Below are 24,553 nucleotides of genomic sequence, written 5' to 3'. Positions count from 1 at the left end.
TAAAGAATAAAAAGCATGAAGACAATGAGAGTACTTTAGTAGCAAATTTAGGTGAGTTTCTAGGCAGTAATGACAATGTCAAGACTCAGAGAGGTGCTGTGCTCTTTGGTTCCCCAGTCTTTTCCTTGGCTCCCCTCAAAATGGCAGTGATTTCACTTTAGTGACCTGTTACAGATTAGGAGATGAAGTTCTTAAACTGTGCACCAAGTTATGTGCAAGGTAACGTGAAAATACTAGGTAATAAATTAAGTGAAAACTTGGCTTGAAAACAGAGGTAAGACTCATTGTATTCCACTCCCCCACTCCCCGCACTGTCCTTCTCAAGTCTGTGGTCTATAAGTAATTGTAGGAACAAGGCTGGGTTTTAGACCATCAAATGTTGGTGAGGGGAGGTATCATCTGTCCCATCTGGTTTAATAGAAACAAAGTGACCTGACCTAAAGATCCAGGGTGGCAGAGAGTAAGGTACCATTATCAGAGAAGCTTCCTAAGGCAGTGCATGGTGGAATGTTGGGAGAATCACAAGTAGTCAAGAAGAAGAGAATATGTGGCTGTGGAGTGTTCATCCCCCCAAAGAGGCACTTTTATTACCCCTCCCACAAGGCTCAGGGAACATTGCGGAAGAGGGGGTAGAGAGATTATAGGAACCAAAATCAGGGCATCCTGGGACAAGAATGGTCTTCTGCATGTGGCTGGACTGTTGCACTCACAAACTCACAGCAGCTGAGGCTGTCTGCACATGACCTGTGTGAGAGCAGACCAATCAACGTTTCAGGATGGATGGGGAAGGGTATCACTAGGGGGTGGAGGAGAGTCAGTTTTATTTAAAGGTCTGATATCTTGTATGTCTATCACACTTTAGTGGATCCCTTCACACCCATGAGTATATGAAATTCTCAAAGAATAAATAAGATAATTTTTTTAAAAAGAGTTCAAGCAGTTGCCTTTTTATTTTGTTAAGAGGAAAATGCCATTCACATTGTTTGTTTCATGATTCATGAGCTGTATGCATGTACTTTGTGGAAACATAGGTAGTTCTGGCTGGTCACGCTGGGGTCCATGCAGGATGCGTGAGTAATTTACATCAGAGGCCAGTGCTCTGTTGGCCCATTGCTGACCTGTCAGGGTCATAGTTCGTAGTGCAGATAGAACAGCACTATGGTCCAAGGTGAAGCGCTCTGTTTTCACACCATGTTTGCCTGTTGGAAAAGGAAAACTGGGATCTTCCCTAGGAATACTCAGGCTCTGAACTGAAGAGTCCGAGGCTCGGGCTGAAACACACATATCTGAAAGGGTGCTCACAATCTCACTCCCAGGGAGGATGAAGGGGCGTTCTAGATGAACTCAGGGTTGAAATGTCCAGCTTAAATTCTCTTAGTAAGAAAATGTGTAAGCCGACTAGAAATGGCTTACAAGTATCGTGAAACCGCTCCCTTCACTCTCCCCTCCCTTCCGCAGGTCTGTCGACATCCTAGAACTGACCGAGCAGGAGGAGCTGCTCCAGTTTCACTATCACACCCTCCGCCTCTACTCCGCTGTCTGTGCCCTCGGGAATCATCGGGTGGCCCATGCGCTCTGCAGCCATGTGGACGAACCTCAGCTGCTCTATGCCATCGAGAACAAGTACATGCCTGGCCTGCTGCGTGCTGGCTACTATGACCTGCTCATCGACATCCACCTCAGCTCCTATGCCACCGCCAGGCTCATGATGAACAATGAGTTCATTGTCCCGATGACAGAGGAGACGAAGAGCATCACCCTCTTCCCCGATGAGAACAAGAAACACGGTCTCCCGGGCATCGGCCTCAGCACGTCTCTCCGGCCTCGGATGCAGTTTTCCTCCCCGAGTTTTGTGAGCATTAGCAATGAGTGCTATCAGTACAGTCCCGAGTTCCCGCTGGACATCCTCAAGGCCAAGACCATCCAGATGCTCACGGAAGCAGTGAAGGAGGGCAGCCTCCATGCGCGGGACCCCGTGGGTGGGACCACCGAGTTCCTGTTTGTGCCTCTCATCAAGCTTTTCTACACCCTGCTCATCATGGGCGTCTTTCACAACGAGGACCTGAAACACATCTTGCAGTTGATCGAGCCCAGTGTGTTTAAGGAAGCTGCCTCTCCGGAGGAGGAAGGAGGAGCCCCGGAGAAGGAGATCAGTGCAGAAGACTCTAAGCTGGAAGGAATAGGCGATGAAGAAGCCAAGGGGGGCAAGAGGCCCAAGGAAGGCCTGCTCCAGATGAAACTCCCTGAGCCAGTTAAACTACAGGTAACTGGAGGGGGGGGATGGAGGGACTTTCAGAACTGCTCAGTGTTAAAGTAATAAAATCCACTTGTCTTTGTCTCTCTCTCATATTGGTCTTCATAAATCTACTTTTCATTCTTCACTCTCACATTAACTACTCATTTATTTGTGTGTCTCTCCATGCATCTGTGTAAGCATTTTTCCCATGTGATATTTAGTTGTGTGTGGATTTGAGGCACAAGCGTCCCCTTTGCTTCCCAGCTCTGATATTGTCCTTGTTAGAACATGCATGTGCACCTCTTCTTAGAAAGCAAGAATTTCCTCCTCTAGCATGGATATAAGGAGTCTAGAGACACTGCCTGACTTTGTGTTCATCAAGGCTTATGGAGGCTGCCTAATCCATGCCTCTTCGGTACTTGAGATTGATGTTTGAGTCATTGCCATTGACATTACTCATCAGCCCAGTCAGCATCAATAGAAGTTGTATTCTGGACCATGTGTTTGGTGCAGAAGAAAAAATCAGGTATGGATTCTGCCTTCCAGACATTCACAGGCTCTAGGGAAGTTCGTACCTGTTCGTGAATTTCTTTTTAATGTAGTATTGCCCGAATCCATCAAGTTGTCCGAAGCAAAAGATGACTTGCTAGAAGAGAGATCTTTTGGATTTCTGTTGGAAAGGAAAGGAAGGGTCTTTGTAGGTGGTGGTTTTAAGTGAGGTCAGGCAGAGAAGCTGGAGTTCCAGAGTGGGAGTCAGAGATATTTGGAAGAAGATGCCAGGAGCTTCACAGACACGGCAGACAGCCCTGCACACAGCATGAGGCTGGAGAGGCCAGGAGGATGCTCCTAGGATAGTAAATGAGGGAGGGGAGCATAGCAGCCCAGGTTCTGGTTCTTCAATAGGCTGTCAGACTTGTCCAGACCCGAGGGGATGGTGCTGCACTTCGAGAAGAGACTGGAGCACAAAGATAAGATTAAGAGAAAATTCTCTTCAGAGAGTTGAAATGAGTATACTACATTGACATGCAAGGTTTTAATATTTTTTGAACCACTGTGTGTTTGTCACAAAGGGTGCTAAGTATATAGTCATGTTTTAAATTTAGCCTCAAATTCTTTCATGGGCAGCTTCTTTCTAAAACGTTCAGTTTTGTTTACATGTATGTATTTGCTTAGGGGTATGTGCATACTAGTCCAGGTACACTTGGAAGCCAGAATAGGGTATTAGATCCCCTGGATCTGGAATTAGGAAGTTGTGAGCCATCTGACATGGTGATGAGAACTTAGCTTAGGCCTTCTGGAAGAGTAGCAAGCTCTCTTAACTCTGAGGCATCTCTTCAGCTCTTGACTTTTTTTGTGCATTTATTTTGTTTTGCTTCTATGTGTTGCTTGGGATTGAGCTCATGGCCTCATACTTCCTGAGCAAGCATTCTGCCAACTGAACTACATCTCCAGACATTTTACAGACACATTTATCAACAAATGCCCTATCTGTTAAAAACCTGCTTGGTTTTCTATGAGAATTCCCTGAGCTAGTCACTTGAGGAGTTAACTCTTACCTCATAATCAACTTGTATCTGAACATCACAGTTCTGGCCCTGGATCGGGGACTCAGTGATGTATTTCTGCTCAGCAATGCTCACCTGTGTTCTTTCTCCTAAAGGTACATCACTGTACGCCTCCTCCAACAAGTTATAACCCAGTTACGTGCATTTTGAAAGAAAGGAATTTCATTTTTTTTCTATTATTGATTCTTTTATTTATTAGATTTTTTTAAAAAAAATACCAATCCAAATTCCCACTCCCTCCCCTCCTCCCATTCCCTCCACACACTCTCCCACCCCATCCCCCACTAATCCTAAGAGAGGGTAAAGCACTTTGCTTTGTGGAAGGTCCACGACCCTCCCTACTACATCTAGGCTGAGCAAGGTATACATCCAAAGAGAATAGGATCCCAAAAAGCCAGTACATGTAAAATTATACAATGGAAAAAAGAAAGCATCTTCAACAAATGGTCCTGGAATAACTGGATGTCAACATGTAGAAGAATGAAAATAGATCCCTATCTATCGCCATGCAAAAACTCAAGTCCAAATGGATTAAAGACCTCAATATAAATCCATTCTCTTATAAATGGTGGAAACCCTCCTAGAAGGCCTCTTTGGAAACTCTTCCTTATTTATCCATTGGCTGCTCTGCCTGTGGTACAGCAGAGGACAGCTGAATGATCACCTACTCAAGGGATGTGTGTTTACCAAACTGGCTCATACATGTTAGCTTCATCCAATAAAACTAAACACATTTCTGCCTGTAAAGTGCTAAGATTTTGCTTGAGTGAGAATGGGCAACTAAGAATATTTGACACTAATTATGGCTTTATACATATTAACTATTAAAGGTATGTCTTTTAAACTATCTTCTCAGATGTGCCTCTTGCTTCAGTACCTCTGTGACTGCCAGGTTCGGCACCGGATAGAAGCCATAGTAGCCTTTTCAGATGACTTTGTAGCTAAGCTGCAAGACAATCAAAGGTTCAGATATAATGAAGTTATGCAAGCCTTAAACATGTCTGCTGCACTCACTGCACGGAAAACGAAGGAGTTCCGGTCACCACCGCAAGAGCAGGTACCAGAGGGAAAAGCTTTTAGGATCTGTACATTATAAACCTGTATAATAAATTATGGGTGTTTTTTTTCTTTTCTGTTGAAATTAGCCAGGTTCATTTGGTCAGTATTCTAAGTTTCACCAAAAGAATCTAGTTGGTTACTTTAAACTATTATTAATTGATTAATGACATGTTATTATACTATTAGATAAGAAAGTAACTAATCACTAAAAGGCATCCAGTAAACTACAATTGGCTCAAAAAGGTCAGGATGCCACAACTCGAGGTTCCACAAATATTGACAATGTTCAACCAGAGATGGGTCAACTTTGACCGGCCTGGGTCACCTTTAATTGTAGAAACCCTCTATTCCTAGAATAGACACTAGATTCTTTGTTTTTGGCACCCTTGTAGAAGAAAGGGTCAGTAGTCATAGGGCCCTTTCTCTCTGTCTTCCATTGGCTAGTGCCACAGCCACCTACAGCTTCAGCTCCGGGGGATCTGATGGATCTGATGCCCTCTTCTGACATTGCACACAACATACAACACACAACACACACACGCACACACACACACACACACACACACACAGACAGATTTATGGGTATTGAACTATCTTGGACATACTATAAAAAAGCTAATGAATATTGTTCAAAAACAGAAGATGGCAGAAGAGAATAGAGAACATCAGAAAGGAAAAGGGAAAAGAACACTGGAAAGTGTTAGGCTACATGTAAATAAAAACACATTTTCTTTTCTCCTGGATTTATCCAAATTTTGTTTGGGGATTAAGGGTTAAGTAGGTATTATAAAACTGTCTTTTATGGTTCTAACTGGGCACATGGAGAATTTTAAGATGATTTTATCGTAATGGAAACTAAGAGGACACGGATAGAGATAAGACTTCAGAATTCTTCCCAACTGGCAAATGCTGGCATCAGCAGCTAAGTTATACATAAAGGCATGCATGGTCTCTTGATATTCTCAGAAGAGCATATGAATCTGTAATTATCTCAAATCTGTAATAAAACCACACTATAAACTTTGAAATTTTTCAAAAGGAAAATATAAGAGAACATCCACACTGCCTTATCTTCATTTGTCAATTTAATATATTTAGTACTAAGACTCAAGCAGATGGAAGGAAGTGCCTTGTGTTTTGACTGAGACAGGAATAGCAGTGTCAGCATAGCTATCTATTACGTGGCTTTTCTGTTGTATTTAGAACTCTCCTCTTTGAATCTGTGTCCTTCTCAAAAGCCTTCTTTAAAATATGCAGAAAGTGCCAATGTTGGAAATTAATGGATGTGCAGAGCCTAATAAATTGTGAAGAATATAATAAAATACCTCAAAGATTTTCATGTGAGTGTGTGTGTATGTATGTGTGAGTGAGTGAATGTATGCTTCGTGTGAGCAGGTGCCTATGGAGGCTAGAAGAAGGTGTCAGATCCCCTGGAGAGAGTGACAGGAAGTTATAAGCCACCTGATATGGGCACTGGGAACTAAGGTAGGGTCTTTTGGAAAAGCAGCAAGCATTCAAGCCATTTACCCAGCCTCTAAAACACCTGTAGTTAAAGATAATAAAGTGTACAAGTCTAAAATTCAGTAGCCCTAAGGAGGAGTCTAAATGATGTTAACTGTTTTCCAGCCACTACATGCAGGAGAAGTTGACTTATTTTGTGATGCTAGTTGGGACTGAGTGATAGACAGTGGCTTTTGACTTATTGAGGGGGTTGTTTGTGCATGTTGGAAATGTGATTTCCAATGCTCCTGAATTCAAATTCTCCAGCCCTTCTGTTCTTCCTCTCTTGCTGTTTTCCTCTTCTAGATTAACATGCTTCTCAATTTTAAGGATGACAAAAGTGAGTGTCCTTGTCCTGAAGAAATCCGAGACCAACTGCTGGATTTCCATGAGGATCTGATGACTCACTGTGGTAAACTCACTCTTCTGGTATAATCTCTGTTACTGTGTATACCTTGGCCAATGGCAACTTAGAAGAAGAAATACTTTCTTGGCTTTGGCTTACACTGCCAGGTCACAGCCTATCACTAAGAGAAGTCAGGGCCAGAACCCAAGCAAGAACCTGAAAAAAATCACAGGCATGATGTTTGCTGACTTGCTCAGGTTTATGCTTTTAGACAGGTAGGATAAGAGGTTCTGGCAAATAGTTTTCAAAATCATTGATGCTGAAAAGGTCAGGCAAAGAGCAGAATTGATCTTTACTCCTGATGGCGCCTTATCATTCTTCACTCAGTGTGAGTGTGACCTGGTTGTCAGTGGCTTTGAAATAAAAAGAACTGGGGAAGAAGAGGAAGGAGGGAATGATGCTGAGAAATGAATTATTTTTGAGTGCTCAGGGGCAAGATAGCCTAATAGGTACTGCTAGTTGCTCGAGAGCTTCCAGGGAGCTGGGGATGGAAAAGCTGGAGAGCCCAAGATAGCTCCCAACTATGTACTGTTTTCAAAGGGTTTCCTTTTCTGCTCCCCCTGCTGTTTATGCCAGGAATTGAGCTGGATGAAGATGGATCCCTGGATGGAAGTAATGACTTGACGATCAGAGGACGTTTGCTGTCCCTGGTAGAAAAGGTGACCTACCTGAAGAAGAAACAGGCTGAAAAACCAGTTGCAAGCGACTCCAGAAAGCCCTGTAAGCATTTGAAAGGGTCCTGGTCCAGTACCCAGCCACCATATTCTTCCTGAGAATGAACATTACCCTCACTAGGAGGTACTAACTTCCTGGGATCAGCTTTAGTGTTTGTCAAACCCAGAAGTAGAGAGTAGCAGCTGCTGAACTCATAGGACCAGCTTGAGAGAGAATTGCATTGTCAAGGACTCCTTGCATAGCTAACATTTTACATATTTGATCATAGACTATCAAGAGAAGACATAGCTTGGGAGGTGGCTCAGTTAGCAAAATGCTTGCACTGTAAGCATGAAGATCTGATTTTGGATCCCTAGCACCCATATAAAAAGCAGTTCACACTTACAATCCTAGTGCTGGGGTGGCAAAGACAAGGGGATTTTTGAGGTTTGCTTACCAGATAGTTTATTGGAAGTGGTGAGCTCCAAGCTTTCGAGAGACCCTGACTCAAACAATAAAGTCGAGGATTATCCAGAAAGACCTTCAACATCAGTCTCTGGCCTCCAATCATGTTCATATTCATTACTGCATGTACATATAGACACATGTGAACATGTATGCAGACATATACACAGAAATTATAAAGGGCATAACTTAAACTTCATTGGTAAATACTGCACAGGATTTTTAAATGATTGTATAAAATTTAACTTTTCCTTTTAAAGTTAATAGATATTATCTGTAACTATATTTGATTCTGAAACCTTTTCCTTTTTTTTTCTTTTTCTTATTGCTGAAAAAAAATACAAATCCAAATTTCCACTTCCTCCCCTCCTCCCAGTCCCCTGCAGTTTTGGTTAATTGTATAATATTTGATCAAGAATAGTGGCACTGGTCATTGGAACCAAATAAGCCAGCCCTGGTGGACCGGGAGCTCTTCAGAAGTATGCCTTAATCCTGAAGGCTTATGGACCAGAGCCAATAGATCCACATTCTTACCAATGCATTTCTAAGATCCTTCCAATTTTAAGGTACAGCACTGGTCTAATAACAGGTATTTCTAGACAAAAATAGAAATCTTATTCATAAAATTATGTTTTAGAGATGAAAAGAATTGAGGTAGGTCATCTTGTGTCAGAGTTCTAAGTTTCTAATGAGGCAATATGCTAACATATTTATGACTTTTACTTGTTATCGTGGCAATGAGATTTTGAGATGTATGGAAATCTCTTTACCTTACTTTGCATTGTTTTTTGTTTGGATAAAATTGATAGATTTGCTTTTTCCGAAATGATATCTAGGTACAAAATAAATAGCTTCATTTGAACACCAGCCGATATATAAATGATAGAAATTAGGCCTCACTACCTCTCAGCCACATCTACCCTACCTAACTTAGATGCTTTCATTTTAGTTTAAGATATTTAGAAAATTCTACTGTCTTTAAATTGACCATGATGCCTGTTTTGCCACATATGATCTCGTAATGATTTTCAGTAGAGTCAAAACTGAACAATCAAATCCTTTCAGAGGCATTTAAGTAACAATGTAGATCCAAATTTAAATAAAGCCATAAACCATATCTATCCACAAACCATATCCATGGAACAGAATACTGAACTGAGGGAATAGCTGGATAACCAAGCACCACATTGGGTTGTCCATGGTGGACCTTTGAAGGTGGAGTGATGGCAAACCGGGGAAGAGAATCAGAGAGGACATGGATGGAAGTAGAAGTATGGGCCCCCTTGTGTTCTTGGATAGATTTGTGGACTCAGAGCAGTAGTTTTGCCATTTTTCTATTGTCCTGATAAAAATACCCTGACCAAAAACAAACAAACAAACAAAAACAAAAACCAAAAAACAAACAAAAAAGAACAAATCGGGGAAGAGAGGGTATGTTAGGACTTACAGATCCAAGGGGGTAGATTCCATTGTGGTGCAGAAGGCATCGCAGCATGAGGCCACTGGAACACATTTCTTGTGCACAGGAAGCAGAAAGAAGTGGGAAGCACAGGAAGTGAGACCAGGTTATAAAACCTCAAAGTCCGTCTCCAGGAACATATGTGCTCTAACAAGGTTTCACCTCCTAAAGGGGTTTATAACCTTCCCAAACATTGCTACCCACGGGGGACCAAGTGTTCAAGTTCATGAGCCTATGAGGAGCATTCCTTATTCAAACCACAGTAGCTTGTATCTTTGAAACAACTTAATTATAAGAAATATTACTTAGAAAGAAGTGTATAGTGTTTCATCCCTAATAAATTGCATCTAATCTCTGTAGAAAGAGTGAAGATATTTAAATAACTCTGTAAAGAATATCTCAAGTGTACTTAATGTGTCCTAACTTTTGTGATACCGGTATGGGGTTGTGTGATAATGGAGTTGAAGTATCTAACTGATATGTCTTCTTTCACTACTTGACACAAACCTGCCATACAGCCAGTCTCCAGCAGTTGATTTCTGAGACTATGGTGCGGTGGGCTCAAGAGTCTGTCATCGAGGACCCTGAGCTGGTGAGGGCCATGTTTGTGTTGCTGCATCGACAGTATGATGGCATTGGGGGTCTAGTCCGGGCACTGCCAAAGACCTACACTATCAATGGTGTCTCTGTGGAGGATACCATCAATCTGCTTGCATCGCTTGGTCAGATCCGATCTCTGCTGAGTGTGAGGATGGGCAAAGAAGAAGAGAAGCTAATGATCCGTGGATTGGGGTAAGCTATGTAGCTATAGCAATCTTTGTCTTATACATTTCTTCTCATTTCATCAAGTTAGCAATGCATGAGAATGTTAGTACCAAATCTCTGATTGGATTATGGAAATATGTCAAGTATGCTTTTCCCTAGAAATTAAGCTTTTAAATCAAATTAGAGAGTTCCTCACTGGGTCATGGGCAATCTGGGGGGCGGGTTCGTCCCTGAAGAAAATGGACCCTTCATTCCTCAGTACTGTTTGGAGTTCCTCAGGCAGGGTTCTGTCCTTATGAGCTTTCTCCATCCACGCTGTATGTGGTCTTGTGCAGGTCTTATCCAGGCAATCACAATAGCTGAGAGTTCATGGGTGTGGTACCCCTGTTGTTTCCAGAAGACATTTGCACAGAATGTATTGACATGTACCTTTTTACATTGTACGATACTTTAAAAATTGATAATCAGTAAAAGTTCACTAATTTGACAGATTAAGATACTAATGTGTTATTGATACATAGTAACTAGGTTGTTTTCAACCCCTCAGTAATGTACAATTATATGTAAAAACACACTAAAATCTGTAACACTGACAGATGATCATGTGCCTGCAGGAGATAATACAAAAGCTTGTCTCCATTCATTGGATGCTGGACGGAGGAGGAGAAAGGGAACCATGTTTTGATAATTTAGTATCGTCCGTTTTTATCTCATGATTATCAGGGGTTAACATTGATACTCTCATCTTTAGGAGTAAGAGTGAAATGATTATGCTTTCCCCGCCCAGTAATCATTGGAAGATAGGGTTCTAAATTTAAAAAATTCAAATAGTAGCAAAAATAAAAATAATGAAGATTGTGTGAAGTTCAAAAGAAAAACATAGAAAACTGTAGAAATCTGGAATGTATAGTCATAAAAGACGATGAAAAATACTCATAAAATTTGTAATTCAGGCCAGGCATGGTAGCACACCTTTGATTCTAGCATTTTAGAGGCAGAGGCAGGTGGATGTCTGTGAGTTTAATAACAGCCTGGTCTTTTCAATGAGATCCTATCTCAAACAAAAACAAACAGATTATAATCAGGTAAATATAAGGGAAAGTGTAGCTAACGCTGTTATGACTGCGCGAATAGAATAGAATGCAAAGAAATAACTAACATTGGGGTTAGAGGGATGTCTCCGTGGTTGCATGTGCTTGCTGCCCTTATATAGGACTCAAATTGGGTTCCTAGCTCCAACGTCTAGCAACTCACAATTGCCTATAACTCTAGATATCTGAGGTCCTTTTCTGGCCCCCACAGGCACCTGCATCAAAAGTGAACGCACTCACACATAGCCACATAATGAAGGAAAAAGTAAAAAACTCACTTTCTCTTGAATGAAACTAAAACACAATCCAGAAGAATTAAAAGGATTGTTAAAGATGTCATTATTGTCACACATTCACACACACACACACACACACACACACACACACACACTTCATCCCATAGAACAATACTATGTATTACTCATGAGCATATTAATATTTAAATTTATAGAAATGGACTAGAAAATTATATTTAACTTTTGCCATAATGGTTACACACTAAAATTTTGTGTATTAATAGGATAAGTTCAAAAACAAATATCATATATATTATATAATTTTATTATATAAATTTTATATGCTAATATTGCAATGCTATATATTATACAATATAAATATATTGCCTATATAATATAGATATATTATCTATATCTATATAAATATAGATAATAGATACATAATATGAATGTATATATAATATATAATGTAATATATATACATATGTATATATAATCACCAAATGTTTTTGTGAGTAATATAGTGAAAGATATGAGAGATTTCAGGGTTTGTGTGTGTGTGTGTGTGTGTGTGTGTTGTGTGTGTGTGTGTGTGTGTGAGAGAGAGAGAGAGAGAGAGAGAGAGAGATTCTGCTGTCACATTATTGCTTGGACAAGAAAATGTTGCCTGTGAACGACTCTTGTATTGACTGATTGATGCTGAAATCGATGTCAACAGAACTCTTTTTATGTGATGCTTCAGGTAAAGCCTGAAGAGCCTTGGAAATAACACAATGTAATTTTTTAGGCAGAATTGATATTGAATTGTTCTACATTCCATCTGTTACAATTTCTTTAAATTGTCATAAAAATCCAGGATGGAGACTGTTTGTACTCCTGACTTCACATGCCCCCAGTTTCTCTCAAAGACTAAGCATTGTTATCAGGCATCTTCTAGTTTTAACTATATGTAGAAATGTAGTAAAATATAGCAGGAAATGACACCATTGTAATTATGTGTGAAACCATGGAATGTAGCTAAAAATTACAGATACAAGTAAAACAGAGACCCCAACAATTTTCTAAAGAATCTTCATATAAATATGGCATAATTCTGATTATTACTTCAATACAAATAAAAGTTGAATATCCACAAAATTAGAAATACTTGCTAGGACATGCCATATCATTGAGAGGAACAGGTAGCTTGCATGTCACTTTGGTAAGACTCTGAGTATTTAGGGGAAGACTTGATTGTGCTCACTAATATTTGTGATGGTTATCATCACACTTTTGTTTTCAGGCACAAAAATAATTTCTAAAGATGTATCAGGATCTCAGATAACTGCCTTTGTGACCTTTATTCTGAACTTTGCTTTACTTCTACCTCTCCTGTTCTTTCTAGGGATATCATGAATAACAAGGTGTTTTACCAGCACCCCAATCTCATGAGGGCCCTTGGAATGCATGAAACAGTGATGGAGGTCATGGTGAATGTCCTTGGAGGCGGGGAGTCCAAGGTAAACTAAAGTCTTGACTTCAGGGGTCATGTTTGGTACAGCCTTCTGTAGTGCGTGGTCTGCAGAGAACTGCCAGATGGTTATTTCTTTAGCTGACTGGTGTTTTAGGAACACTGATATTCTCTGTCTCTGTCTCTCTCTCTCTCTCCCTCACACATACACACACACACACACACACACACACACACACACACACACACACCCTTGTTATAGTTATAGGGTTATAGTTATTGCTTCAATACAAATAAAGGGTTATAGTTAACCCTTTATTTAAAGGTTATAGTTAGCTATTTGAAATTTCCTTAATATTGAAAAAGAAATTCCTACCCTGTGCTTTGTCATTTGTTGCCTCCCAAGTGAGTCTAATTCAAGGATATTCAGCAACTGAATTCGGCAACAAAAGAGCATATCAGTTTTTAAAATTAAGCCACATCCCATTGTAAATACAAGTCATACACCTGTCCTTCAGACTCAGCCATTGATGGGATTCAGACAACAGTTGGATACACTAAATTTTTGAGTCAAATCAGTGCTTGGACAGGATTGTTCTGGAATGGGTTTGTGGTGAGACCTCAAAGTTAACTTTTAAGTATATATAATTTACAGCGAAGTCCACAACAACAGGGTGTTTAGAAGACCATAGCAAGGAGCTCTATCATTTCATATAAACCAGCACAGTTTGATAACTTGACATTTAAAAGTCATGCCTAAATTTAAATCACACCGTGTAGTCTTTACAATATATATAAGCCTAGATTTTCCATGCCCCATGTATAGGCAAACAAAGACCTTCACAGTGTATTGCGTTCATGAAGAAGCATGTATTGTAAGATAGGAGGCATGTACCAATGCTGACTAGATGACTCTCCTGGCCAGGACCTTCCCCAACAGGGAAGTAGTGTCTAGAACTGAGAAGCTGTGGAGTCCTGGAATGTCGACAACAGCAACAATTAATGCTGATAAAAATATCCTCTTGCAAGACTCCATGTTCTGAACTTTCTGTAGTGTATCTTCCCCTTCAGTTCCTAAGTTCTCAGCATCCATATTTTCTGAATTTTATAAAACAGAATCAGAGGTATTATGGAGTTTCCCAGGTAGGCACAGAAAACTGTATAACCAGGCAGTACAGCTATGTCTGTCAGTTTAATTTCTTAGCCAGGCTTGGGCTACCTGTAAGTTTAGGGCTAATTGAAGATACAATCAGGAATGCAGGTTGGGCTTTTGAGACAGTGTCAGGGTTGATGCTTATTGTCTCAAGGACTGAGTAAATCACAGGTTACATGTTTGAAGATTCTAAGTATCTGAGCTTGGTTTTCATGGGTGTATATAGGTTGACAGTGTCATGGGGGCTTCACCTTCTGATCTCAATCTTATCATTTGTTTCAGAAACTAACTAGATACTCTTTTTATAGGAAATCACCTTCCCCAAGATGGTGGCCAACTGTTGCCGTTTTCTCTGTTACTTCTGTCGTATTAGTAGGCAGAATCAGAAAGCCATGTTTGATCATCTCAGTTATTTACTGGAAAACAGTAGTGTTGGTCTTGGTAAGTTAATGTATGATATTAATTTAATCTTTAAAGGAAAAATATGCTGTGTAGGAGTTGGAGAGATGGCTTGGTGGTTAAGAGCACTTGCTGCTCCTGCAGAGGACTTTTGTTCTGTTCCTAAAATCCATACTAGGTGGCTCACAACTGCTCATAACTACAGCTTCAAGAGACCTAATGTCTTCTTCTGGCCTCCACAGAACCCTTACATATGCACATATGCATTCTTGCACATAAACACATACATAAATATAAATAAGATAAATATTAGAAATAGGATGTATATTAAATTTAAATGTCGATATACAGGCAGAGGATATGAGAGAGAGAGAGAGAGAGAGAGAGAGAGAGAGAGAGAGAGAGAGATTGAAATGGCCAATGGATGATTGAAGAGGTGTTCAGTGTCACTAATCCTCAGTCAAATACAAATTAGAACCACTGTGAGCTACCACCTCACACCTGCTAGAATGGGTGTTTTTAATGTTAACTGTTAGCAAGGGTGTAGGGAAATGGAATACTTATGCTGGAAATCATAATTGTTCTAGCCACTATGGAAAACAGTGTGAAGATTCTATGAAAAGTTAAACGTAGAGTTACCAGGCTTACAAGATGGCTTATTGGATAAAGTCATTGGATAAAGGCACTTGCCACCCTACCAAGCCTGATGACCTGAGAGTTCTATCTCTGGGACCCATGTGGTGGATGGAGAGAACTAACTCTCAGAAGTTGTCCTTTGTATTCCACATGTGCACCATGACATGGGCGTGCTAATCTGTGTATGCATGCATATACACAAATATATAAATATAATATAAATTTAAAATACGGTTAAAATATGATGTGCCGATTTGACTTCAGTGTAAGTGCCCACAGAAAGGACAGTCAGCGAGTTAAGGCACATCTTTGCTCCCATACTCAGGGGAATATTTCCTCAATCGCCAGGATATAAAACCAGTCCCCGTGTAAATAAACAGGTAAGGAAAATGTGGTTTATAGTCACAGTGCACAATCAGATGGAAATTTCATTAATTTTGGCAGCAGATGTCCTACAAATACATGAAATCAAGTGTTGTACACATTGAGGTGGTGTGCCGTGTTAATTCCATGTGAATCTGAAAACATGGAAGTAGACGGTGGAACTGTACTTACCAGGCCCCGAGAGAACTAGACTGGGGACAGTCAAAGGTTATAACACTTTACCATATGTGGTGGCTCATGTCTGAAGTCCCAGTGCTCAGGCAACTGAAGCAAGAAGATCATCATGAGTTTGAGGTCAACCTGGACAACACAGTGAGTTCTAGGTCAAACTGGGCTACGGTATGAGATCCTGTATTACCTGCACCCCAATGTAGACTTAGATACTAAGTCAAGTCTACCAATGTAGACTTAATAGTAGGCATATCAGTTTATTTTCTCACCCTTATGATTAATATATGACAAAATGCAAATTAAGAAAAGGAAGAGTTTATTCTGACTCACAGTTTCTGGTTCCAAAGTGTTATTGTGGGGAAGGAATGGTGGCAGTGCCACTCTCTGAGATGGCAGAGGCAGGGAAGCAGACGGAAAGGTGGATGCAGGCAGCACTCAGCTGGATGCAGTCCAAGCCCTCTGTCATGGAATGGTTCCAACCATATCTAGGGTGGGTCTTCCCGTTCAATTAATCCAACCTAAAATCACATTCACAGACATGCTCAGAAGTTTGCCACCTGAGAGATTTTTTATACTGTCTAGTTTACAGTCATTTTAATGAGCATAACCCACAAACACCCAAACGAGTAGTTGCTGCAGTTAACAACAGTACCGGCAGATCTGAAGTGTTCTCATCACAAAACCTGGTAAGACTCTGAAGTCTTGCATATTCATTCACACAACCAAATCCTTTCACAGTCTGTACCTATTTAAATCACCATAAACATACACATTTTTTAGTTGTCAAAGATATTTCACTGATTCAGACTAGTCAAATATACATGCCATTTAGGTGTGTTTCCTTGCACTCTGCTCCTAGTTCCAGCAAAATCCAGACATTATCTCTTTTTCGTTTGAATTAGCTTCACCAGCTATGAGAGGGTCAACTCCCCTGGACGTGGCTGCAGCTTCGGTCATGGACAACAATGAACTTGCCCTCGCTCTCCGGGAGCCAGATCTGGAGAAGGTGAGCCATGCTCCCGCCTGGAGCGTCTGTGAACTGTACCTTTGGGGCAGTTGTCTTGAGATTACTTCAGTATAAACACTTTTGCTGTAGTGGTATTCATAACATAGCATTTGATTATAGTTATATAAAATGTCTTATATTTTACATATTTTACTTAATTCTGTTCTCCATTCTGTAATACTGGGTGTGATGAAGATGAAGAAATTTAAGAGGGGTTGTCTCTTTACCACAAGAATTTTCTGTGAAATAGGAATCACCTTTCAATGACTGGTATAGATTTGTCTGTTATGATACCTGCTCTTGTTGTTTAATAATATGGTGTTAGTTTTCCCGAGGATATTTTGTATTTTCTATCACACAGATATTTATATGTTCCAGTGAGGATGTCAGCGAAACTGCAAGGCTGGGTGTTCTAAGCATATCTAACCATGTGTGTTGATCAGCGTGCATGGAATGTTCCCCAAAGTATGACTGCAGAAGCCTTCCGTGTGCCCATTTGTCCCTTCTCTAGAGTCCCTGTCTGTTGTTTCTTTACAGACATGGATCATCTTAAAAGAATTTCCTCATCCGCTTTCCAGACTGTCCGAAGGTTTTTGTGTCACCCAATGTAAAGTAAAAGTAAAGACATACGTTCGCTCCAGTGCCGTCCACCCGCATATTGTTCTGCTCCCATATTCTGTCACTGTCCAGTCCCTTCTCTTTGTTCCTGCTGCCCAGATCTCACGATAGCTGAGCATGCCAGAATGTGTCCCTGTTTCAGGGCTTTTGTACTCACCGTTCCCTCCTCCTGCTAAGTCCTTCTCTGCCCCTCTTAGCCTGTGGCCCTTTGCCAGATATCTTTTCACCGTGACTCCAAAGTCATGTTTGCGATCAGCTTTTCCAAGCCCTCCTGTTTAAACTTGTGAATCATTCCTGTTTTCTTTAGCTCTTCCTATTATTTTTATGACTTAATTTTATCTTATTGAAAGTATGTATATTTGCGTATCATATATCATGTATATGTAAGTGCAGATTTCATTTGGTTTCTGTTTATATGATCACTTGTGCTATATATATATATATATATACATATATATGTGAATACATATAATGTATATATTAATATAACATTTAACAGGAAAACTTTCTGAGAAATACAGTTCCATAGCATCTTTGTGATGCAGATATCATAGACTATGCCTCCCCAAAACAAGACATTTGTGGCATCTCTAGAGGTTGTGGTCTTGGAGGACCATAGTCATATATGAGTTCCATCACCAGTGGACACTGTTAGGTAGCTCACATGCAGGTTAAAAATTGCTATGTTTATGTGTTTCTTAAAATTCACTCCCTACTTACATTGCTACTGCTGGTGTCAGCATTTATGCATATGCTTGCCCAGCTTCAGAGAGGATGTTGGCACTGGGAAGTACCTGCGTGTTACTGTTATAGGTATAAGGCAGTGAGCTCTTCCCCAGTTCCCTGACATGCCAGATCAGCGTCATGAAGTTTCACATCTCTCACTCACAGAGGAGACTTTGCTCTTTCGTGTCACTTAAAATCTTTTTGTTTGTATAACCCCTTAAAACAGTTAATATTTATCTGAACCCTTGGTAATACCAAATATAGAGGGAGAATGTGGAGCAGCTGGACACCTCCACCAAGGAACTGTTGAATGAATGCTATACAATGACTCTGAAAAGCCTCCAGTCTATCAGTTTAAATATGCACTCTTTATAATGAACTATACATGTGGCCTTCGCATTCCTAGATTTGCTCAATGGAAAAGAATCTGCCATTGTCCACAGCTAAAGCACCCACCACTGTACAAACTGCTAAGTGAAACTGTGAAGTATCCATCCCTGTGTAGTGGATTGCTATTCAGCAATACAAAGTAATTCAGTAACTTCTACTACAATGTGACTGAATCTCAAGATCATTATACCATGTAAGAGAAGTCAGATATAGGAAGGTTCATGCTAATAATTCCATGTGTGAATATTAGTGAAAATACATGCTAATTTGTACTGAAAATGTACTAGTTCATTTGGGACTAGATACACAGGGAAAGGGACTGCAAAAGGCACAGGGTACCCTGGAAGGAAGGTGGAACGTTGTAAGGTATTTTCAGAAATGTGCTTCTTTCAAACCACATTGAATTCGTACCTTAAGTTGATTGAGCATCACTTCCCTCAATGCTACGGACATAGAAGTTTTAGCTATAGCATTTGTTTCTAACCTGACTAGACTTTTGTTTGTCAAGTTATTCTTGCAACCCTTTATTACCATTAGATATGGCTTCTTTGGAGATGGATTTTTGTGTCCCAATCTTTCGTGAAATGTTATGCACTGTTAGTATGCCTACAAAATGAAGTATCTTAAAAGATTAACCAGGCAGGCATTTTTCAAGTGCTAATTTCAACATCACAGAAAAGTGCTCTGGTGGGCAGGCTGAGTATCTCTTGTTCACAATGCTTGAAAGCCATAATGATTCATTGTTAGTGTTTTCTGGATTACAAAAAATTAGCATGCACAGATAATGAAATATTTGATTCAGTGTTTTTAGTGTTCCTGCTTTTTGAATGAGACCCATCATCTGAAATCAGATATAGACTTTTTTGTTTGTGACTTCATGTCAACACTGAAAATGTTGGGAATGTCACAGCTTTGGGAATTTTAGGGTTTTGGATTGCAGATAGTCAGATATCAAGTTTTTTGGACACTGATTCGAGGAGCATAAATAACATCCTCCAAACGGTGTGCCCTGTGACTGAGACATGTTTAATCAGAGCTGAGGAGATCTGCTTCTAAGTTAGGGTTACCCTATTTACACACCTTCTCATACCTGCCCCACCACTGAATGGATGAAAGAACCATTTACATGAGATGTAAGATAGTTTACATCTCATCCAGGTGTCCCTGCGTTCAGATAGTTTCACAGTCCCCCTCATTATAGGCTGAGCTGAGGGTGCACTCATGTGGGTTTTAATTGGACCAGAGGTCATTAGACATTCAGAGGTATGTCAGATATTATGACTTTTGTATGCAAAGTTCTTGAGTTATATGGTATGAAATCCAAGAACATTATTTTCTCATAGAATTCATTCATAATTTTGGTGACTACACTTTGTTTTATATTGTTGAGGATGTTGCTTGTTGGTTCCCAGCTGCTCAGCCTCGAAATAATCACACAGAAACTATATTACTTAAATCACTGCTTGGCCCATTAGCTCTAGCTTCTTATTGGCTAACTCTTATATTTTAATTTAGCCCACCTCCATTAATCTGTGTCTCACCATGTGACTGTGGCTTAACGGATAAAGTTCTGTCCTGCTCCAGTGGGGCTACATGGCTTCTCTCTGGCTCTGCCCTTCTTTCTCCCAGCCTACCTTTATTACCTGCTCAAGCCCAAGACAGTCTCTTTATTAACCAATGATATTCACAGCATACAGAGGAGAATCCCACATCAGTTTTATTTTAGTATGTTCTACAGATAAAGTTTAACTAGAGAGAATTTATGTCAATTATCATGATGTTAAAAAGAATTGCAAAAAGGGATATGTTTGTTAGGGCTGGAGAAATGGCTCAGTGGTTAAGATTGATGGCTGCTCTTTTAGAGGACTCGGATTCTGTTCCCATCACACAGATGCCTACAGCTCCAGCTCTAGGAGATCCAATGCTTTCCTCTCCCTTCTCTTGGCACCTGCACTCACACATACACACACATGCACACAAATAAATGAAATGCATGCGTTTGAAACAACCCCTGGATAATCTCATGCTATCGACTTAGTATAGGCTCAAGTTACTTCCAAGAGAAGGTTGACCCCTTGCCTATCATTTATTTGTAGGTAGTTCGCTATCTGGCTGGCTGTGGGCTCCAGAGCTGCCAGATGCTGGTGTCTAAAGGTTACCCCGACATTGGGTGGAATCCAGTTGAAGGAGAGAGATACCTTGACTTTCTCAGATTTGCTGTCTTCTGTAACGGTAGGCCATAACCACTTGAGGATTTGTAAAACGGTATGAAAATAATGAATCTGGGGCTGGAGAGATGGCTCAGTGGTTACAATCACTTACCTGCCGCTGTAAAGGACCCAAGTCTAGTTTCCAGCACCCATAATGGACAGCCCACAACTGCCTATAACCCCCTTTATTGGTCATCTGCATTCTCATGTGCACACAGACATATGTATATGCTTAATAAAAATAAAAATTAATATTTTTAAATAAAAAGAAAATAAGGGTTCATCATAGCGTTTTCATAAAGAAAGTGAATAGAAAAGATTGTATATTTTATTTAATAAATAATTTTCTTTCCACAGCAATAACTCATACTACCTATTTTATGTGGATCATAATTTCATTGTTTAACTTGAAATCTGCATATACCTTTTAGAATATTTTGCAATTGGGTCTTAAGGGTCGAGATTGCAATATTTTCTCCCATAACAAATGTTTGTCTCTGTAATATTTTGCTTTACTTGGAAAATATTATCAAAGAAAGTAATTTATGATATTTAGTGTGAATATTTGTCACTTTTCACGTTGCTATGATAGACTACTTGATAGAGGCACCTTGAGAAAAGGACCTTAACCAGTTTATCATTACAGAAAAAGTGTCTGCAGTGCCTTAGTTCATGGTTGGCAGGAGCTTGCAATGCAGCTTCATATGTGGTACCAACCAGGAAATAAAGAGTGAGAGCTAGGATATAGCTGGAGGTAGAATTCCCTTCAAGGCCCTCTCTGACAGCCCATAATAGCCAGCTTGGCCCAGGTCCCAGTCATCCTCTACAGACTGCCAAGACAGCAGTGCCTCGTGGGGACAAGTGTCTAGACACACAAGTCTCTGAGGGTCCTTCAACATGCAAACCATAACAATACATATAAAAGTTATGATGTGTGTTGAGTGTTGAATTTATGGGCCAGTGACATGGCTCAGTGGATAAGAGTGCTTGCTGCCAAGACTGGCCTCTTGACTTCAACCCCTCAAACCCATAGGGTAGAAAGAGGGAGACCATTTCTGCAAGTTGTTCTCTGGCTTCCAGGTGGTGTGTAAATTGATTCCCCCGACCCCCATAAGTAAATGTAATTTAAAAGCCGAATTTGCTAATATAGTATAGTTCTAAGGTATACCTGTTTCTTTAAATGAGAAATGGTTGTGTTCCCTGGAAGTCTTATATTTTGTTTACATTACTCTTTTGACTGCAGGGGAGAGTGTGGAAGAGAATGCAAATGTCGTGGTGAGGTTGCTCATCCGGAGACCTGAGTGCTTTGGTCCTGCCTTGAGAGGGGAAGGTGGCAATGGCCTCCTTGCAGCCATGGAAGAAGCCATAAAAATAGCTGAGGATCCTTCTAGAGATGGTCCCTCCCCAACCAGTGGATCCAGCAAAACCCTGTAGGTATACCATGCACACCCTCAGAAAATGCTATCACTCCATCAAGGTTGACGACTTGTATTTGACATCCTGCTAATTATCTTTTTACTACCTGACATTGAAAACTGAGTGTCTTAGACAAGAAAGATGTGGAGTTGGCTGTTGGAATAGGCTGAATGAACCAAGGGGTAAGCTGGAGAGAGTGTGTGGATTTAGGAGATGCATTCTGTGGGTATTTTCAGGCTAGCTAGGCAAAGAGCACAGTTGAGAAGCTTATATCCTTGACATTGGGACATAATGTTGTCATCTACAAGGCATTGGCCACAAATATATCTATCCTAGAATAATGCAGCCCACAGGGCACAGGTCAGTGGTAAGCACATAGTATAGATGACAGGAGGTAAGCCCCTGAAACTGGAGTCAGGTCCAATGGTAGTGAGATAATTTGGTTGTGTATGTGTGTATATCTGTCTATTTGTATAGGGGCCAGAAGGAGAAGGAAGTGTTATTTGTTCTTCTCTGTAATTTTTTTACCTTATTCTCTGAGACAGTCACTCATTAAATTAGGAAGTAGGCTGGAAGCTCACAGTCCCTAGCAATTTTCCTGAATTTGCTCCTCTCCCAGCATTTGGGTTACAGGCATGTACGACCATTGACCATGCCTTGCATTTTATGTGAATCCTGGTGGTTTGAACTGAGGTCTTTATGCTTGTGATGCAAGTTCTCTTTCCTGCTGAGTCATTTCTGCAGCCTCCCAAGATTAGTTCTTATCATGTTATCAGATAGAGAAAGAGACCTTTAGTAAGGGAATGGGGATTCAGCAAGGTCAGTATGATGGGAACATCCAGGAAAGCAGGCATAATTCTGAGGAGCAGACAGATATGTGACAGAAGATAGTGATGCTGGTTTCTAGTAGGGCCCTAAGACAACGCAGATGGGCATGAGTCATGTGTGTCCTTACTGTTATAGTTTTTAATCTGTGGAGGTGAATGTCCTCCCAGGGGGTCAAACACTCACACTGCTAGTGCATATGTAAAGATAAAACACAGGACTCAGAGGGGACAGACTTGCAAGTAAGGAAACCTTATTCTTTCCACAGGCACAGTCCTTATGTGTTTAGCTGGTAGACATACGGTTAAGTCAGTCCTTAGCTGATCTCACAGTGGGAAATACATTCAGAAAGCTCAGGCCAGGACCATGTTAGTCAGTGTGCACGCAAGAGCTTGAGAACTCCCTGGTGACTAAAGAAGGCTACTCACTGTCACTCTGCAGACTGTTGAGTCTAACTGGTGACACCTCCCTCAGTCTACCCAAAAGGAACGTTATGGGCCCCGAGGGCTGTTCTCATTTGCATTTTATCATCAAGATATTGGGATGTTTGCAGAAAGAAAATCTTGAGGAGGTAGAGAAAGAAGCAGACTAGATTATCTGTGAGTGATGGAGTGAGGGTAGAGCGATTGGTTTAGGATAAGTGAATAAATGAAATAACAGTTCTAAATGTTACTCTACATATGGGATCTGACATATGTTATCAGATATGATGTCTTTGGCTACCTTTTATTTGAGTTCTACTTAAAAAAAATCTCTTAAACTTACTTCACGATAGTCTTTCCACCGTTTCTTTTGTTAATATACAGTCTCATTAGAAATGAATACTATATATATCCATATATATGGCATACACGTATACATATCATATACATCTATATGTTGTATATATGTATGCACCTCTCCATATATGGTATAAAAAGCAAAAAGGAACTATTTGGGAAAAGCAGAGTGATGGGAGAATGAATATGAAAAATGCAGAATGTTGTACATGTGTGAAAATATCATAATAAAAGCTGTTTGTTTGTAAACTAGCTCAAAAGGCTAATAGGAAAAAGAAGCAAAGGGTTGGAGAAATGCCGTGTTGGTTAAGAGTTCTTGCTGCTCTTCCAGAGACCTCATGTGTTTGGTACTCGGTACCCAAATCAAGCAGCTTGCAACTACATGTAATTCAAGTTTTGGGGTAACTGATACCTTCTTCTGGCCTTCAAGGGCATTGCAGACATGCAAACATAAATAAACAACACACACGCACATACTCACAAATAAAAAGAAAATAAAATCTTTAGGATTTTACAAAAGAAAATGAACAGACTCTTTCAAATGAGCCATTCTCCCCCTTTCCCTTGGTAGGAATCTTATGCCTTTGCAATGTGTTCTTGGTAATAGAACCCCAATTCTGATCCTTAACTCTTTGTTATTTTGTTTGAAAAATGTTTCACTGATGTATGTGAGATGTGTGAAAGTACTGGTAGGAAAAGGGTATCCCCTTTCCTCTGAGCATTGCATCATCTTTTAAATACTTTCTGTTTCTTTTGGGAAAAAAAATCCCCAAAAGTGATACAGAAGAGGAGGAAGATGACACCATCCACATGGGGAATGCCATCATGACCTTCTATGCAGCTTTGATTGACTTGCTCGGTCGCTGTGCTCCTGAAATGCATGTGAGTCTGTGTGGGGACTGGAGGGCAGCAATCCTGATACCATCAATACTAAAACATCATGGGTGGCAGAGC

General features: G+C 40.4%; 1 protein-coding gene across 1 annotated transcript in view; it reads left to right on the top strand.

The window, feature by feature from the left end:
• Ryr2 (ryanodine receptor 2) overlaps positions 1-24,553 on the top strand; it is a 569,025-nt gene that overhangs the window by 379,988 nt on the left and 164,484 nt on the right. The window contains exons 37-47 of the mRNA XM_087896432.1: positions 1,459-2,263; positions 4,658-4,858; positions 6,667-6,772; positions 7,343-7,486; positions 9,863-10,136; positions 12,821-12,935; positions 14,348-14,480; positions 16,532-16,635; positions 20,466-20,601; positions 21,823-22,009; positions 24,376-24,481. Of these exons, the coding sequence (XP_087752558.1) occupies positions 1,459-2,263; positions 4,658-4,858; positions 6,667-6,772; positions 7,343-7,486; positions 9,863-10,136; positions 12,821-12,935; positions 14,348-14,480; positions 16,532-16,635; positions 20,466-20,601; positions 21,823-22,009; positions 24,376-24,481 (2,311 nt within the window). The remainder of the gene's footprint in view (positions 1-1,458; positions 2,264-4,657; positions 4,859-6,666; positions 6,773-7,342; positions 7,487-9,862; positions 10,137-12,820; positions 12,936-14,347; positions 14,481-16,531; positions 16,636-20,465; positions 20,602-21,822; positions 22,010-24,375; positions 24,482-24,553) is intronic.

Source organism: Myodes glareolus, chromosome 14, assembly GCF_982192425.1.
Source record: "Myodes glareolus chromosome 14, mMyoGla1.1, whole genome shotgun sequence".
Lineage (NCBI taxonomy): Eukaryota > Metazoa > Chordata > Mammalia > Rodentia > Cricetidae > Myodes > Myodes glareolus.
This window is presented reverse-complemented; position numbering and strand designations above follow the sequence as displayed.